This window comes from Pimephales promelas, chromosome 5, assembly GCF_988280905.1.
Source record: "Pimephales promelas chromosome 5, fPimPro1.hap1.1, whole genome shotgun sequence".
NCBI lineage: Eukaryota > Metazoa > Chordata > Actinopteri > Cypriniformes > Leuciscidae > Pimephales > Pimephales promelas.
The window spans coordinates 36,969,170-36,987,756 of NC_142773.1; the positions used below are offsets into that span (position 1 = coordinate 36,969,170).

The window sequence follows — 18,587 nt, forward strand, 5'->3', positions numbered from 1 at the left end:
AACTGAAAATCTTTATACTGAATATAGTAAAAAAGCCATGAAAAAAAAAAAACAGGAAAACAGGTCATAGAAAATATATGAGAATTTTCGCTGGAGAACATACTTATTATCCATATTCTAAAGTTTTTGAATAGGTTTCAGGCAAAAACATTTCTGAAAAACTTTGACTTGACTGAAAACCTCATATAGGAGTCAAAGTTGTAATTATATAGTAATATCTAAACATTGGTCCGTCCTAGAGTCAACCACAAAGCTGTCGAAAGAAAATACATAATGAAGGCTAAAACTGTTATTTAAAAAAACCCATACATCTTAAGTCAGTCGAACACAACCACATGACCCCATGGCCCGAAAGGAGACCGTGTAGACCAGCCGACCGGTCCCAGTAGCCTACTATAGTCCATTCCGCGTTTTGCAGAAATTCTGTGCGTGTTAAAAAAAAGAAAAAAAGAAAAGTCGCCTCACCTGCTGAGCGCTCCAACATATCACTCCGCAGGGTCAGTTTATATTATTTTTATTTTACACTGGCGTTTGTAAACAGGCTAATATATTATTTAAAAATACATTCTAACGCTATTATGGATGATAATTATGTGCACTTCTAAATGAGAAGATGTCGTTCCTTTGAGTGCCGTGCCTAATGTTGTGGCACTATTTAGCATGGTGTCGCTCACAGTGCGTGATTCGTTACACTCAAATATGGCTACCATGGAGTGCAAGCTACAACTTTAATATTTGTACTAATGCAGAAATGTAACGTTTTACTTCATTCCCCGATCTACAGCCGCGTGTAATTGTCGTCTTGTACGTCTACAAATTGTAAATACCCAGGCAAGGATACCATCTCGATGGGTTTAGCGTTAATAAAGTATAGCTCGAAATTTGCAGCTTGCTCCGCGAGCTGATCGAAATCGTCAGGATTGAAAGCGAAATCTGCTTTCGGTTTTCCCCCAATTGGGGATATTTTTGGGCTGTATTTCTCCGAATGTGTCCAGAGATCGGCTCCTGTCATCGCCTCGCAGGAGCTCAGATAGCGGTCGGTATGGCTTGTTTTCGGATGAGGGATGTAACCCGCGAGGATTTGGCGATGTGGGATGAAGCGGAATAAAGAAAAGTGATCCGTTCAAACCGAAGGAAATCGGATGCGTTCTGCCTATGGATTAAACATTAGAGTTTTTCTGTGGATTTTACTGGAATACGTGTTCAATATCGCCGAAGATATCGCTTTGTCACGCTGGCTTATTTTCCAGAGGAATAGTGGTGTATTCCTACCCAACCCCCCCAGCGCCATCCACAAACACTAAACAAAAGTACTATATGTCACGTATATGACGGTTCTTGTCATGAAGGAAATAAATAAAAATTGCTAGGGTCGAAAAGGTAAGTAAATATCGTTCGACGAGTGTGTTGTGTGTGTTTCTCGTCACCATTTGCGAGTGCTTTTGTCGTTTCTGTCGCCTTTCTGCATGCGAACACTTGATTTCGACCGAGTGTGCAGCTTGTACTCTCACTAGCCACTACATTAACTCTAAAATCATTCAAAAGGTGTTTAAAAACGTCCTGCATCTTTACTGTCCACTGCCTTTAATGGCCCGTTACATGATTCCCGCATGGATGTGACTCTCCAAGCTTGAGTAATGTTTCCAAGTTAATCAGCCGGGCTGCAAGGCCTCTACTGTATCCAAAATAGCCTTTCTGGCGCATTTACAGTCATCTTTCCTCTGTAACACTATCACATCTAAGTTGACACTACATTGCACGCGATGATCATCTTCCGAGCGAGCATTTTTGGACATCACCGATACTTTGTATGCAGGTAGGTTTAGCCTTTGGACTACCCTGAAGAGTGCAAATCCGCCTCTCTCATTTAAAGTCGCCGGCTTGTCCTTGTTTTTGCCCATTCTATAAAAAAAAGTATTAAGTAGGGACAACGTACTTTGTATTTCATGGCACGATGGTATTATTGGCACCCTGTGTATGTAAGGCTCTGAAACACAAAGCTCTGGAGACAACTGAACAAAGGCAAAAAGCTGGACATGCCCCCTCATGTGAAGAAGCACTTGCTTTGTGTGCTTCTGTTGTTTCAGTACGGCTATCCCCTGGTTCCTGTATGTGTTGTGTTATTTAATAATTTCCTCATATATATATATATAGGCCTACTCTATATAACTTTAAAAGAAGTCCTCTATAGGCTTAGAATTTTTTTTAGATAGATTGTGGCTATTTGTTTTTCCTTATCTCACACTTAAAATGACTATTGTTGGTGTAACAGTGTAGTCAAGTTGGTTGAGTCATATAAAATATTTTTTTTGCTTGAATTTAACTAGTTAGATTAGATGTTACCACATCAATAACATTTTTAGGGAAATGCTTACGCTATAGTTTATGTAGATTAACCCTGGTGAGAAATTGCATAATATGCAGGAGTATCAAGTGTAAACAACAGCATACATTAATGCAGTTATATGACCCAAATATAATGCACATGTGAATGCATTAGCTGGTGCTGCTACCATGTTGTGTGTCAGAAACACCTGTTCATTATCCTTGCGTCTAATTAACAGAAAACTTTAATTTGCATGTAGAGATGCATTTGTAAACTACAATTCTCAAAATGAATCTTAAAGACATTAATACAGCTGTGGTTTAATTCTCTCTTTTTTGTACTCTTTTATAATTTCCTTGTATTACCTCCATCATACTCTGTCCTGGAAGCTTAAGAAAAATCCTTGCAGATGTTAACCGTGGGCTGATGTCGACTATGGACTCGGCCCTTTAGATCCATATGTTGATACTTTCTTTTCTTTCTCATTTGCTTCAAGTTGACCAAATAAACATTTAGCAGATGTATGCATTTCTAGTGTTTTTCTTCTGTGAAAAAGTATTGATGAGTCATTTTGCACACAAGGGTGTATCCAAATGTGTGTCCAATCAAATGCACTCTGGAATGATAATATTCCTCCCCTAATATTGCCTACACTTGGCTAGCAATAGCAAATAATGCTTCTCAGCTGTGACTTAAACTAAAGCCTATTGGCTGTTTGCAATTAGGGGATGTTTTCTTCAATATGCCCTCCCCCAGCTTCCAGTTTAAATCCGAAATCTATATAAAAAAATAATCACTTGCCACAAGGTTTTTAAATGGCCACCACCACAGACAATGTGTGTGTACACCCTAATGGTAATGCGCACGGCCTCACTGAAGGCTTGACTCAACCATGTGAGGTCTAATTGTTTACTCAAGGCAGGATACAATGAGCGCAACCAAGGGAGGGATCCCACGTAGTTCCCGGAAAAGACAGCATCCCGTTGGCAATATGCCTTGTCAGCTGAGTGGACAGGTTGGCAGAAGCACCACGCAGAGCAGGCACAAGGGTCAGCACTGGGGATCCGGCAGAGCAACAACTAACAATATGCACAACATTCAGAAAGAATACAACAACATGACCGAAACATTGGTCTGTCAGTCTGTCGCTTTCAACTGGTTGCTTTTTATCGGATTGTGAAGTCCAATGCTAGTCAAAAACATTAAGGAGATAGATGTTTTTTTTTAAGCTAAACTTTCCCTTTAAAAATGGCATAACTGATAATGATTTAAAAAATAATATTTGCCACTCTTAAATATAGGTGGAAATGTGTGCTAAAAATGTGTCTAGCGTAGCAAAAAACTTAATAGGATTGTGTGAATTGATTTTATTGGAATTAATAAAGTGTGCTAACACTTGTTTTGAATTTTAATGGAACTTTTGCGGAGTTGTGAGTTAGACTGCACGGTCCACACTATGAACAAATTATACAAGCTTATTAAAATATAGGTTTAGTATTAACTTCAGGGATTATTTTCTCCTGCATTACCAGTTTTTTTTTATATATAATCAGAAATAAAACCTCACTGGTTGGAGAATGTTGTCTTTTGAAGGTGTAAATCTGCTGCTGAGCTGGAAAACGTGCTATGTTGAAAGCTTTTCTGGAAATGTACAATTTTTTTCAGCCTATAGGATAACATACATTTATGATGTGATATGCTTATTTGTGAAAATAATGTAGTATGTGTTCACATCTCTTTCACAGAATGTCATCAGAGGAGAAAAGTCTGGACCCCTCTGACAAAGGACCCTCGCCACCTCCTAGCAGCTCTGGGGCCACTCCCACTGGAAGTCCGGCCCCCACGGATAAGCGGCCCCGGGGCCGCCCTCGTAAGGACGCATTATCCACGGCAACAACACTTCCATCTGTGCCCAGACAGAGAAAGAAGTAAGTTTAATTAAACTTCTGAGGTGCTGTTTTTATTCATCTGAATAGCGATCTAAATGTCTTTACAAAGAAATGTTGATTATTGGTCATATAAGATACGGATCTTATGAAATTCATCCAGTTGGTCTAACTCTATGTCTGCTGGAAGCAACGTAAACTTGGCTGTCAACATTAATGGCATTTAGGCTGCGTGTCACTTTTTTATCAACTACGGACCAATCAGTTTTGAGTTTGTGTGTCTCATTAAAAAAAAAAAAAGGAAATCTGTTGGTGTAAAAATAAAATAGGTTATTTTTTTAAGTAAAAAAAAAATTATCAAAAATCATAAAAAGTGTGTGTTATGTTTCAGCATGGAGCAAGGTGGTTGAAAGGCAAAACATTGCTGACATTATTTTTTATTGAATTATTATTTTTCCATTAAGATGACCTTTCCGTCAACTAATGATGACTTAAACTTAAAATCTGTGATAAACGCCAATAATTCAATAATACTGTTAAAACTAATCACAAAACAAAGACATTTTCATTCTGTACTTAATTTTGTGTTGCCTAAATTCACTTGTAGCATTTAAAGGGGTCATGAACTGGCTTTTTAATTTTTTTTATATTGCTTTCTGAGGTCAACGTATGACGTTCGCTAGGTTTTTACATTAAAAAACATCAAAATGAATAATAGGCTATTTTCTACCCTAGTTTTGAGCCTAGCTCAAAAAACGCTTGGTTTTTATGGGCGTCTCGCACTGAAGACTTGGAAGTAAACGCCCACTGCTGTGAGTGGATAACAGTTTTGCATATTATAATGAGTTTCACTCTCGACCCGGTTTGTCATCACGAGGTAGGCCTATGTTATTTACCTATGTGTGTAATGCACGAATCGGTGGGCGGGGCTAAACTGGCCGTGTTGAAGTAGGCGTTGATCTTCTTCTGCGGGGGTGGTGTTTTATCCTCTTTGACGTCATAGTTCCTCACTTTGAAAAACGAGTCATTTGCTGAGCCTGGTGTCAATAAAAGCTTTTATTGGACTAACCAGGGGTGCGTTTCCCGAAGTTGGTCGCAATTTCCATTGAACTCTATTGTTAACGATGGAACTTGGGACCATAGTTGGCTAACGATGCTTTCTGGAAACGCACCCCAGGACGTTTTCAGTTCTGAAACTTACATGACATTCTTTATTATATGATGACCTCTTAGATGTCAAAAGCTCAAGGAAAATTTGATTTCTCAGTTCATCACCCCTTTAAATGGACTAATTTTGTGTGTGCTTATTTTTTATTTTTAGCTAATTGCTATTAGCCAGATTCTCAAAATCGGTGCATAGTCTGAATACCTAAAAACATTACACATTTTATTTCAGATGTATGCTACAAATAACATAGAAGGTTTAGCAGTGCAGCACTTCGCATAGAATGCACGTTTTACGCCACGATGGGCGCTATCCATGATAGACGTCTTTGTTGATTTATAATGGGAACATTCTAGTTTTGATGCACCGCTTATGTCCAGTGTAGGCATGGTGTTAAATTTTGATTCATGAAAAGCCCTCCTTCTTTAGCTTCATGGACACATCTGCTCTGATAGCTCTCTCTGACAGGCCGCTTTAAATGACGGTGCGTTCAATTAACCCCTCTGAGCCCTTCAGCTATTTACCCATAAAACACATTAAAGAGAAGCACCTGTTTGCCTGACTGGCATCTTGATCCAGGATGGGACTTTAGGCTAACCAGAATCCATTGAATGTACCGAAGCAGTTTTTGAACGGTAATCCTGGCAGACTTCCTCTGTTTCACAACTGCATTTGAGAAGAGTAGGTGCATCTTTCTTGACTCAGATAACAGTCTAAATGGAGGGGAGGTGCTTGGCATTTTTCCTGAGGGGATTAATTATATAGTAGTCTTTGAAATGAAAAGCACAGGTGCCTCTGTCAGCTTAGGAGCTTTACTATGACTGTGTAAGTTGTGAATGTCAGTGGGACAGTCTGATGCAAGGTGCTTTCATTAATGTATCTCACAAAATCATCTTCTTAAAGGGATACTCCACTTTTTTGGGGAAATAGGCTCATTTTACCACTCCCCCAGAGTTAAACAGTCGAGTTTTACCATTTTTCGAATCCATTCAGCCGATTTTCTGATATTTAGAATATCAGTAACCAGACAGTTTCTGGTCTCACTGACTACCATAGTATATATTTTTTCCTACTATGGAAGTCAATGAGACCAGAAACTGTCTGGTTACTGATATTCTTCTAAATATCAGAAAATCGTCTGAATGGATTCGAAAACGGTAAAACTCAACTGTTTAACTCTGGGGGAGTGGTAAAATGAGCCTATTTCCAAAAAAAAAGTGGAGTATCCCTTTAAAAAGAAGAAATCTCCTAATACATACCATTCAAATGTCTGCAATCTGTTCTTTTGCTATGGTTCTTGCATAAAACAGTTGAAATAACAAGATTTTTGCTTTTTTCTGAAGACATTGCTAGTGTTGTGCATCATAGTTGTCCGTTCGTGTATTTTTTGGTTGTTTATGGTTGGCCAACGTCACAACTTGAGGACATGCACTACCATTCAATCGTAAATTGGGGTTGATACGATTGACTGAGGATGCATTTATTTGAACAAAATACAGTAAAAAGAGAAATACTGTTTTTCTACGTTAATAGATTTTAAAATTGAACTTATTCCAGTTACTTATCATTTTCTGCTACAATTTTTTTAAATGGAGGTGTATTAATATAAAATTCATGTGGTCACATCATCACAGTTGTGCTTATGCCAGCTATTTTACATCGACATTTAAATATGGATAATTTCATGTTCATAAATATTATTTTTTTTTGTGAAAGTCTTTCAGAAATGTGAAGATGTCAAACTTGTGCTCGATGTCCATAAACTTCCAAATAAAAGAAACTTGAAATTTATTTAAAATAAGGACATTTTATTTGTAAGTGAGGTGTGTATATGTAGCATTTTCCACGCTCAGAAACCGTACGTCATTGAAAAGCGCATTGGGCATCAGGACCTGGAGGAAAAACATGGCTATAATGCTTTGCAAAGTATAATAGATCACTTAAAAATAAATTATAATTCATGGTTATGTAATACCTAAAAAATGGGTTACATTTCCAACAAAATTCAGTGACTAGTTATATATACCTTAACTTATATAAAATTGCTTTGCCATAATGTTTCAGTCATACCACCCACCCCCTATACCTGAGAAAAAGCTGCCACCATGATGCTATGGTATTGTAGGTGGTTACTATGCAGTTGCTAAGGTAATACAAGGCTGATGCTTTGCTTACTAGCCCAAGACAACAGATCCAACCCTAAAGAATAAAATTCCACATTCAATGTAAGTCTATGGGGTTTTTCACTCGTCCACCAAGAACTCTGACCACTATAATAGCGCAACAAACCGCATATTTAGAGGTGTCATCCATGTCTCTCTACCACAAACAGTGCAGGACAAATGTTTTTGGTTTGTTCAAATCCTAATAGAAATAGCGAGGCTTGCCTTGGCAAACACCGCAAGTAAAGGAATTCTTCAGTTGATTGTTTTCCATTTTCTTTTGTTGTGTACTTCAGTTTAGTGGTCCTCTAAGGATTTAATTGAATTCGGTCCCATATTTTTGAAAGGAAACCATCGGATTGGTTTGCTTCACAGAATCCAGTCTTTGAAATCCATTGCATGAAACTCCACTCCAGGTATTATACTGTACTTGTGTGTTGGCTCTACTTTCCAAAACAGTTACACACACGCACTCTCTCTCTCTCTCTCTCTCTCTCTCTCTCTCTCTCTCTCTCTCTCTCTCTCTCTCTCTCTCTCTCTCTCTCTCACACACACACACACACACTCTCTGGTGGGATCATGGGGATAAGTTATAGGTTTCTGGGCTTGGGGGTTGGGTGCAGAGCGTGCCTAAATGGACCATGCAGTTTCTATGTTATCTTTTTTTTTTTTTTTTTTTTTTTTTTTCAAAAGCATAGACCAATACCAATGTGTATGCACATTTACACAAATGTACTTAATCTTAAACGTGTGTTGCAGGTTGATTTTTATTTTACCTGTGACATTAGATGATTTGCAGAGCCAATACAGGATTTTAAAGCAAACGACATCAGCATTGCGTAGTGACACATGACTCGCTATTGCATGTGGATACTAGATGACATCACAGCTGTCGGTCCTAAATGAGGTTTATGAATTTGTACCTACATGAATTGCATCAGCATTGTCATGTTGTCATATTTTAATCAAATCTTTTGTCTAGTTGAATTTGCTGTTTCACATATGGAAGTACGGAAGTAATATTGTTTCCGAATGGCTTTTCCTGTTGACTTTATTGCTCCGTTCGTTTAGATAGGACATTTTCATGTTCCCTCATCCAGACGGAGATGATGTTTGGCTGTCTGGGAATTGTGATGCATATTTAATTCTCTGTCTACTACTGTAACAGAGGCCTACTAAGTCATCTTGGGGTTGGGCATTTACACAATTCATTCCTATGGTACCTCCATCCAAACGATTTGAATAGCAGTAAGAGATTTACTCTAAAGGTACACATACCAAACCGATCCAAAAGTGCATTATGAATGACAGATTAATGACCAGTCCATTAATGACTGGCTACCTTGGTGCCTAACAAGTGATAAAATGATCCATATATATACATATTCCAAATAAAAAAAATGATCACAGCTGTTAAATTAAATCATTGATGATGAAATCTTTATTTTTGTCTTTACATGTTCTCTAGATGTCGTGATCATTCACCTGATAGCTTCAACTAGCTTCGTAAACCCGGACATGTGGTCTATGGTTCTGAAGGTTTTGCTGCATGTGTCTCTATGACCTCTAGGGTGAAATCCCTCCCGTTTGTCAGCATTCAGCCTTGTTAACTGTCTGGTATAGGAAGTCATTTGCAGGGAGGAGTCATTTTTGGCAGGGGACAGACTGCGATTTCTCTCTCCAGTGGCACTGGTAATTACCCATCCATCCCTCACAACTCCCTCCTTACGGCAACCCTAGAGAGGGGCTGGCTTCCCTTTCAACTCTGCTTACTGTACCTCCTCCGTCTTCAAATTGTGTGACTTTAATTTGAATGCCTAACAATTATCACCCTGGTGAAGTGATACATAGATCAGACAAGAAGAGCCCCCGTGGGAATCTGACAGCCACGGATCTTCACTGCGCATTTGTGGGGTGGATGTGTAGAAACGCAAATGGATGTTTGGCTGTAGATGGATGCGTGCTTGTTTTGTTGGTTCTCAACTGGTGGATGATGATCCAGAATGGGTCACAGGTCTGTTTTGTTAGGTTCGTTGACAATAGAGTGCCGAAGTGATGACGTCACTTTGTAGGACAACTCGGAAGCTGGCGGAGCATGGGTTCCCTCGATCGAAAGCAATGCATTTTCCCCATAGACTTTTGGAAAATCGCAAAAAAAAAAAAGATGTGTGTTTAACAAAGAGTTGTGACCCTTACACGTTTTGTCTATCAAGATAATCTTTACAAGTTAATCCAAAATGTATACATTTTGAAGCCTATATAAAGTTTTTTTAAAAACACAATAAAGTTTAAAAAACCACAAGCAGGTTATAACTGTGTGTTTTATGTCATAGATCAAAACGTGAAAATATTTAGAGGCTTTTTTCACCATAGACCTTATTTCAGGCCATTTAGCAAAAACCAATTCAAAAATCCCATAGACTTTAGAAGAGCGAGGACCAGGAGTGCTAAAATGCTTACTCTCTTCCGCGTTTTGGTCTACAGAGTGACGTCCCTCCCCTTCCGGTCGACCACCATGGGAACTTATTTCGGAAAAATATTGTATGGTAGTCAATGGCGAGAGACAACAAATATTTTGATCCCGTTTGAATTGTGCCCTGAATTACACATATGATGTTTGTCAATTTAAAAGATACATTTTAAAGTAAAGAAAGTCGCAGTTTGGTGTAAAACCGTTGAGGTATAAGACTGTGAAAATACGTAATTACAAAGACTACAAACCCCAAAGGCGCACATTTTCTCTCAATGAATGAAGCTAACTTTACTGAGGCTGTCTGTCATTGTTTCTATAGTCTTGCGTTATAATCGTAACGTTACGCCGTCATACCTGAGTGTTTTGTACTAGACTGCACACACACGAGCAGCGGATCTCGTTGCGCTTCCCGGGAGATGTAGTTCACAGAGCGATTTTCACATAAAACTAAATGTTACTCTTCTGTTTTATGACAAACTGCGACGTTTTTGACTTTCAGAATTATCTTTTAAATTGACCAACATCATATGTGTAATTGAGGGCACAGTTCAGACGGAATAAAAAGATAAGTTGCCTCTCGCCATTGACTACCATTCATATTTTTTCCGAAATAAGGTCCCATGAGCCGGAAGCGGAGGGGCGGGACTTAGGCTCTCTATAGGGGAAAATGATAATGCTATGCCGTATGTATATGTTATAGGATTGTAAGGGGTGTGAACTGAGAATAAGATATAGAGTTTCTTGGAAATTTGGAATGACTTACAAACAGAAACTACTTGCCATTGACACAGTTATGACCTGTTCACATCAAGATGAAATTTGACAATGAACAATTTGCTGTGATGATAATCATTTTAATCGGAATGAATGCACACAAACATTTGCATTACGTCAGACGTAATTTCCTTTTCCATCACATTGCGAAGAACACTGCCCAACCAGTAGGATGTGTGCGTTTAGTCACATGCCAAGAGTGTTCGTGTTGGTGTGACCAAGCTTTTAGAAACCACAGATATTTACAGACTTGCAGTTTACAGACTTGTAATTTGGTTAATAAAAAATGAATAATAATAATATTTAAAGAATAATATTTTACATCCATAAAAATAAACGTTTATTAATGGGGGTATTAGTATTATGCAGTTGGATCACAGCATCATACAACATTTGAAATAACAAAGCCTCTACAAGTTCACAAACACAACAAATTGGGCAACATGGCCAAAAGGAAGTGTCAAAGTGATTTCACACACTTGAGTTTGAACTAGAGGGTTCTCTTTTTGGGTGGAGGAAAATGCAATGAAGCCAATAACTGTTCACAGGTACACCTTGTTTGTGGCAGTCTGGTGAATCCTGAATGCTAGAATGGCATCTTCAACTAAATTAGCCATGTAACCATTTCTCACAAATTACTCCTATAGCAATAGTGTTAGAAATTGCTTTTTTTTATTGTACATCTTGTTGTTGTTTGTGTAGCTGTCATGTGGTTTTGCACACATTACTGTGTTTTAATGAGCTAAACAAATGTCACAGTCATGGTTTAAATGATTAATGTAACTTAAGTAACTAGTTTATTTATAAACTATAAACTGATTTTTCCTCCCTGTTAGTCCACAGTAAATTTTGCGATGCTGTTTTTCAAACTTTACATTGTCTAATATCAGCGTTTGAAAGTGTACATTTGAAAGACTTGACAACATTCATAAATTGTACACTGTAAAAAAATATTTTCAAGATTTGTTATCACAACATAATTTTTCTTTTGTCAAATTAACTTTATAATAATTTATTTAGTTGAGATAACTTATTATTTTGAGTTTCTGATGATTAAATTAATCTCCTTCATTGTATTAACTCACTTTTTCCAGTTCAATCAACTTAAAATTTGAAGGCAACCCAGGTTACTTACTTTTTTAAGTTAAACCAACAATATTTTTTTACATTGTAGTAATCACAACATTTTTTTCTTTTGTCAAATCAACTTAAATAATTTATTTAGTTCAGATAACATATAATTTTGAGTTTCTGATGATTAAATCATCCTCCTCCATTGTATTAACTCACTTTTTCCAGTTCAATGAACTTAAAATTTTAAGGCAACCAGGTTACTTAATTTTTTAAGTTAAACCATCAATATTTTTTACAGTATATTTACCTTATTTATATGCTGATTTTATATATATATATAGATAAATCTCATGTAAACATGTCTAGCTCATATATCACCTCAATATAAAATAAATGAATAATAGATTTAGAGAAAGCATTTTACTTTTGAGAGTTTTTTTGCGATTCCCATAATTATCAATGATGATTTTCTTTGATTCTCAAAACTGCAATGCAGTCATCTTTGTCAAATTTGGAGTAAAATAATACTATCCACACACACACACACACACACACACACACACACACACACGTAGCATTACACCATCATTTTTGCATTTTTTAACATGCTGTAGATTATGCATATCTTCAGCCTCTGTAAAATCACCGAGGGACCCCTACAGCTGGGGGCCCCTTGAATTGTCACTACATTTAACCCCCTCAGTGACGTCCCTGTTAAAATATACCTTGAGATTTCAGTCTTTCCATTCAAATAAATAGTAGCTGTACTTGCATGGCTGGAAATAGCTGCTGGGGGTTGTAACCAAGATGGCTGCCGAATGTATGAATGTCTTCCTGTTGAAGGATTTTGACGTCTGACAGGGAAGGTTTACTATTACTGTAAACACAAAGAGGAACTAACAGAATGTATGTGCTAAGGGTTTCTAAATGTTATAGGGAAGTTGCATATAGACACGTATAACCAGGTTCAGGTTTCACCCATTGTTAAATTGTAGCTGTCTGTGAGCCATTGGACCACCGAACCTGAACTCATCAGAAAACGTAACCATTTCATGAGTTGCCGATTTCATGTGAATTCGTACAATGTGATTTGAAGGGAAATTAATGATTTTTTTAGAGAAAAGTAAGGATGAAAGTGGGCAAAAAATGCTAAATATTAAGTGGCCTTTACTCCCAAATCACTGGTCAGGAAATTAGCAAGAATTGCACAAATACTGTAGATAAAGTAACATGGCCAACTTGCAGACGGCTTTTTACAGGAAGAAGTTGTTCCACTCAATGATAATGGCTGTTCAACTGTTCATTAGTTGTTGAAAAATGTCTCCCAGTTTGTTAAATGTTAGACCAAACATTCACTATAGGGTTTAAATCTGGACTCTGACCTGGCCAAAACAAACTTCTTGGTTGTCTTTGCAGTTTGGGAAATAGCATTTTCTTGTTGAGAAATAACATCTGATCATTCCTCTTTAGATAGCATCTTTTTAATTGTGGGAAGCAAGCCGTTCTGCAATATTCTCCTGTACTCCAAACAACTTGGTAGAGTTGTTTAACTACCAAACTTTGGTAGAGATGCATTTATTATTATATTTCTCTGCAGATTTTCCTAGACACCGCTTTGGAGCATCACCATCCAACTCATGTATAATTGTGATTCATTACTCGAAAAAACACAATTATATACATTCACATAAAGGATTATTAGGAACACCTAATAATCCTTTAGGTGAGTGTAACAAGTAAACAGAATGAGAACATGGTTCCATCATGGCTTGTTACCACTGTGCAGGCTGGTGGTGGTGGTGGTGTAATGGTGTGGGGGATGTTTTCTTGGCCCACTTTAGGCCCCTTAGTGCCAATTGGACATCGTTTAAATCCCACGGCCCACCTAAGCATCGTTTCTGGCCATGTCCATCCCTTTATGGACACCATGTACCCATTCTCTAATGGTTACTTCCAGCAGGATAATGCACCATGTCATAAAGCTTGAATCATTTAAAATTGGTTTCTTGAACATGACAATGAGTTCACTGTACTAAAATGGCCCCCACAGTCACCAGATCTCAACCCAATAGAGCCTCTTTGGGATGTGGTGGAACGGGAGCTTCGTGCCCTGGATGTGCATCCCACAAATTTCCATCAAGATACTATCCTATCAATATGGGCCAACATTTCTAAAGAATGCTTTCAGCACCTTGTTGAATCAATGCCACGTAGAATTAAGGCAGTTCTGAAGGTGAAAGGGGGTCAAACACACTATATGGTTTTCCTAATAATCCTTTAGGTAAATGTTTATTTCCCATATTCTGCCAAAAAACTGAATGCTGTCTTTGATGTTTGGCTTTTTAAGTACTGCATTTGCTTACATTTTGCTAATTTCCTGACCAATAATATTTGGTTAAGACAGTTAAAAGCTTAGCGTTTAGCCATTTTGGACTTGGCCCATTTTCTTTGCCAAGGAGTTCATACTGTACATCAGATACTGTTCTCTGAGTACTGCGTGTTCTGAAAGACTAGAGCGTCACGTAGCACCATAGCAACAGCTGTAGGCTGGGCTCTCTCTGAGGCCAAACTCATGTGACTGGCAGCCTGTCATGCACTTCTTTGACACCGAATCCATTGAAAGGCTGAGGGAAAAAGAGAATATTTTATTGGCTTCAATAAAGGTAATGAGATTTGCATTTTTTATCTTTTCTTTCTGAAAATAAACAGGAGCCAATAACATCATACAATAGAGAAAAATGAGCTTTTCTAAAAGACACAACACAGAAGACAGTAAAAATAGTCCCAGTATTAGTTGTGGTTAAGTTCTCCTAATATCCACAGTTCCAGACAGATCCTTAGCCAATCAAACCTTAAAAAAAAAAAAAATGTTTTAACTTGTGGACTTATGCAGTTTATCAGCAAAATGCAGCTGGTGAAGTAGGTTGACTGAGGGGACGTACACACAGATTTAGTTTTTACATTCCACTGTGCTACTTTTCAATAATTTATCCTATGAAAAACACACTGGATGGATGTATTTGAACGCTGCTTTTGCAGTGTTTTTTTTTTTTTTAAAAAGTCTTTAAATCTGAAAGCTTTCAGTCCCTCCATTGACGGATACTCTACTACAACTTTGACGCTTTAAAAAGTTGATAAAGGGAACTAATCCATATGAATTGAGCAGTTTAGTCCAAATTTTCTGAATAGACTCAATTGCTTTAAATGATGATTAGATTGAATTTAGGCTTTTATTCACATTAAAACATTGATCAGCGGACATAAACAGAAGCCCAACGAACCTGCCTGACACCTGAAGCTCAAACAAGTAACGTGAGGATTAACCTCATTGGTTCTTGCTGAAGCTGAAAACGTGCTGCGTAACACAAGAATGAACCTCATTGGTTCTTGAGGAAGCTCAAACGTGCTCCGTAACACAAGAATGAACCTCATTGGTATATTACATTTAGTCGACTAGGATGCATTAAATTGATAAAAGTAAAAGTATTTTATATTGTTTTATATATATATATATATATATATATATATATATATATATATACACTCACCGGCCACTTTATTAGGTACACCTGTCCAACTGCTCGTTAACACTTAATTTCTAAGCAGCCAATCACATGGCGGCAACTCAGTGCATTTAGGCATGTAGACATGGTCAAGACAATCTCCTGCAGTTCAAACCGAGCATCAGTATGGGGAAGAAAGGTGATTTGAGTGACTTTGAACGTGGCATGATTGTTGGTGCCAGAAGGGCTGGTCTGAGTATTTCAGAAACTGCTAATCTACTGGGATTTTCACGCACAACCATCTCTAGGGTTTACAGAGAATGGTCCGAAAAAGAAAAAACATCCAGTGAGCGGCAGTTCTGTGGGCGGAAATGCCTTGTTGATGCCAGAGGTCAGAGGAGAATGGCCAGACTGGTTCGAGCTGATAGAAGGGCAACAGTGACTCAAATAACCACCCGTTACAACCAAGGTGGGCAGAAGAGCATCTCTGAACGCACAGTACGTTGAACTTTGAGGCAGATGGGCTACAGCAGCAGAAGACCACACCGGGTGCCACTCCTTTCAGCTAAGAACAGGAAACTGAGGCTACAGTTTGCACAAGCTCATCGAAATTGGACAATAGAAGATTGGAAAAACGTTGCCTGGTCTGATGAGTCTCAATTTCTGCTGCGACATTCGGATGGTAGGGTCAGAATTTGGCGTCTACAACATGAAAGCATGGATCCATCCTGCCTTGTATCAACGGTTCAGGCTGGTGGTGGTGGTGTCATGGTGTGGGGAATATTTTCTTGGCACTCTTTGGGCCCCTTGGTACCAATTGATCATCGTTGCAACGCCACAGCCTACCTGAGTATTGTTGCTGACCATGTCCATCCCTTTATGACCACAATGTACCCAACTTCTGATGGCTACTTTCAGCAGGATAATGCGCCATGTCATAAAGCTGGAATCATCTCAGACTGGTTTCTTGAACATGACAATGAGTTCGCTGTACTCAAATGGCCTCCACAGTCACCAGATCTCAATCCAATAGAGCATCTTTGGGATGTGGTGGAACGGGAGATTCGCATCATGGATGTGCAGCCGACAAATCTGCGGCAACTGTGTGATGCCATCATGTCAATATGGACCAAACTCCCTGAGGAATGCTTCCAGCACCTTGTTGAATCTATGCACAAAGAATTGAGGCAGTTCTGAAGACAAAAGGGGGTCCAACCCGTTACTAGCATGGGGTACCTAATAAAGTGGCCGGTGAGTGTATATAGGAGCATATATATTTAAACTGCAAAAATGTGTTCTGTGTGAATGGCCCCTAAGGAAATCTTGCTGGTTAAATTCGGTTTAAATAAAAATAAAAATCCATTTTTTTAAATATATGTTCTTTGGTCTTGTTGTGCACAATTCTATGGAAGTCCGTTTTTGCCTCCAGATGAATAAAAGTAATGATAATGATAAATAAAAGGTACAGTTTTGTGTCAGTACGATTTTTTTAATACATTTTGTTGACTAGGATGCATTAAATTGATAAATAGTGACAGTAAAATATTTTACATTTTTAATATATATATATATATATATATATATATATATATAAAGTGCTGCTCTTTTGAACTTTCTGTCCATCAAAGAAAATGCATGATTACGAAAAAATTAAGCAGTGTGTTAAACTTGTCCATCATAGTAGAATAGTAATAGATGTTTATGTTAACTGAGCACCAAATCAGCATATTAAATAAATTCAGCCTTGTCGAGAATTAGACAAACAAAAACAATTTTTTTAAAGATATTGTAATTGCAGATTTATAAGGGGATTTTGTATCTTGCAAAGTGACTATATTTTTTATATTCTTTACAGTAAGTCTCACTGAATTTCCTTTTCACCCAAAGTCTCTAAGCCCTCTTATTTTTCATCTCATCCCCTCCAATCACCTGTCATATAGAGAGAGACCACTTTTCACTTTTCTGGTTGGATGGCTATTTTCCTTTCGAGACACATGTAACTGGCAAAGCTTTTAATATCTAGGCTAAATGAAAAAAAAATCTAGTATGCTTTAAATAAAAGGCTAATCAATGTCAAATAACAAATCACACATACCACATTTGCACAAATTAGATGAAATGCAGTGATCAAAACCTGATCTGACTGGACACTGCTCGTGCGAATGAGTCACCAAGAAGATGAAACCCTGTTCAGTGTGTAATCTAGGTTTGAGTGGCGACACCAGAGCAGGGTTGTGTGTCCGCCCTCAGGGCTTCTGAGAAAATGAGGAAATGTCATCTTCATGATGCTCCTATATTGAGCGGAAGCTTTAATGAGAGCTATCGCACCCGTTACTTCCCCCTCAGTGCATGTAAACAAATGTGCCCGAACACAAACACCGTTTTCACATGGCCGTCCCACCCTTGCTCAGGGCCACGAACACTCAGTTGGGAACCAGAGACAAATGCTGGTACTGTATTTAAATAATATCGTGCATTAGAGTCAATCCACTTCTTCAGCTGTATTGGTATTTTTTCCATTCTTTTGTCCCATATGGATTTAAAACGTTTATTTAAAGCATTGATCCAAGCCAGTAAGTTAGAAGGTGAATTACAACATTACACATTTTTATTGAAAGCAAAAAAGCATTTGAAAGGTGGATGAGGGGAAAGAACTACAATCCCACGAAGCATTGCGAATGACATTATCAAATTAAAAACGATGGTGAAACATAAAACTATTACAGTTTAACTTTGCTAATTTTTAACTATTAATTTTCTGTAATAGTTAATTTTCACTATTACAGCGTTACTTTGCTAATTTTTAATTTTCAAAAATCAACATTGTATTTGGGCCGGACCAAAGCAAGTGGACTAGCGGACTTTCCTGGTGTGAATACACCCATAGTTTGCAAAGAAGTATTTCCTACTAAAGCAAAGCGGTATTTGACTCTGGTTAAGCGTATGGATAGGGGTGGGCAACGATTAATCGCGATTAATCGCATCCAAAATAAAAGTTTGTGTTTACATAATATATGTGTGTGTAGTCAGTGTGTATAATTAATTTGAAAATATATAAAAACCCACACATGCATGTATATATTTAAGAAAATAAATATATTATAAAAATAATATATAATAAATATAAATAATAATATATATAATAATATAAATATAAAAATAATAATAATAATATAAATAATAATATATTTGTTATTAATATATCAAATATTTATATTTATATA

General features: G+C 37.6%; 1 protein-coding gene across 8 annotated transcripts in view; it reads left to right on the top strand.

The window, feature by feature from the left end:
• Window positions 1-580: 580 nt before the first annotated feature.
• Window positions 581-18,587, top strand: part of kmt2cb (lysine (K)-specific methyltransferase 2Cb) — a 118,912-nt gene continuing 100,905 nt past the window's right edge. For 5 of the 8 annotated variants that reach the window (XM_039677727.2, XM_089131421.1, XM_089131424.1 and 2 more), the window contains exons 1-2: window positions 583-1,380; window positions 4,072-4,254. In XM_039677727.2, coding sequence (XP_039533661.2) covers window positions 4,073-4,254 — 182 coding nt within the window. In that variant the 5' untranslated portion in view covers window positions 583-1,380; window position 4,072. Of the gene's footprint in view, window positions 1,381-4,071; window positions 4,255-18,587 lie in introns of all 8 variants that reach the window. The other 3 variants (XM_089131420.1, XM_089131422.1, XM_039677731.2) reach the window with 2 other exon arrangements.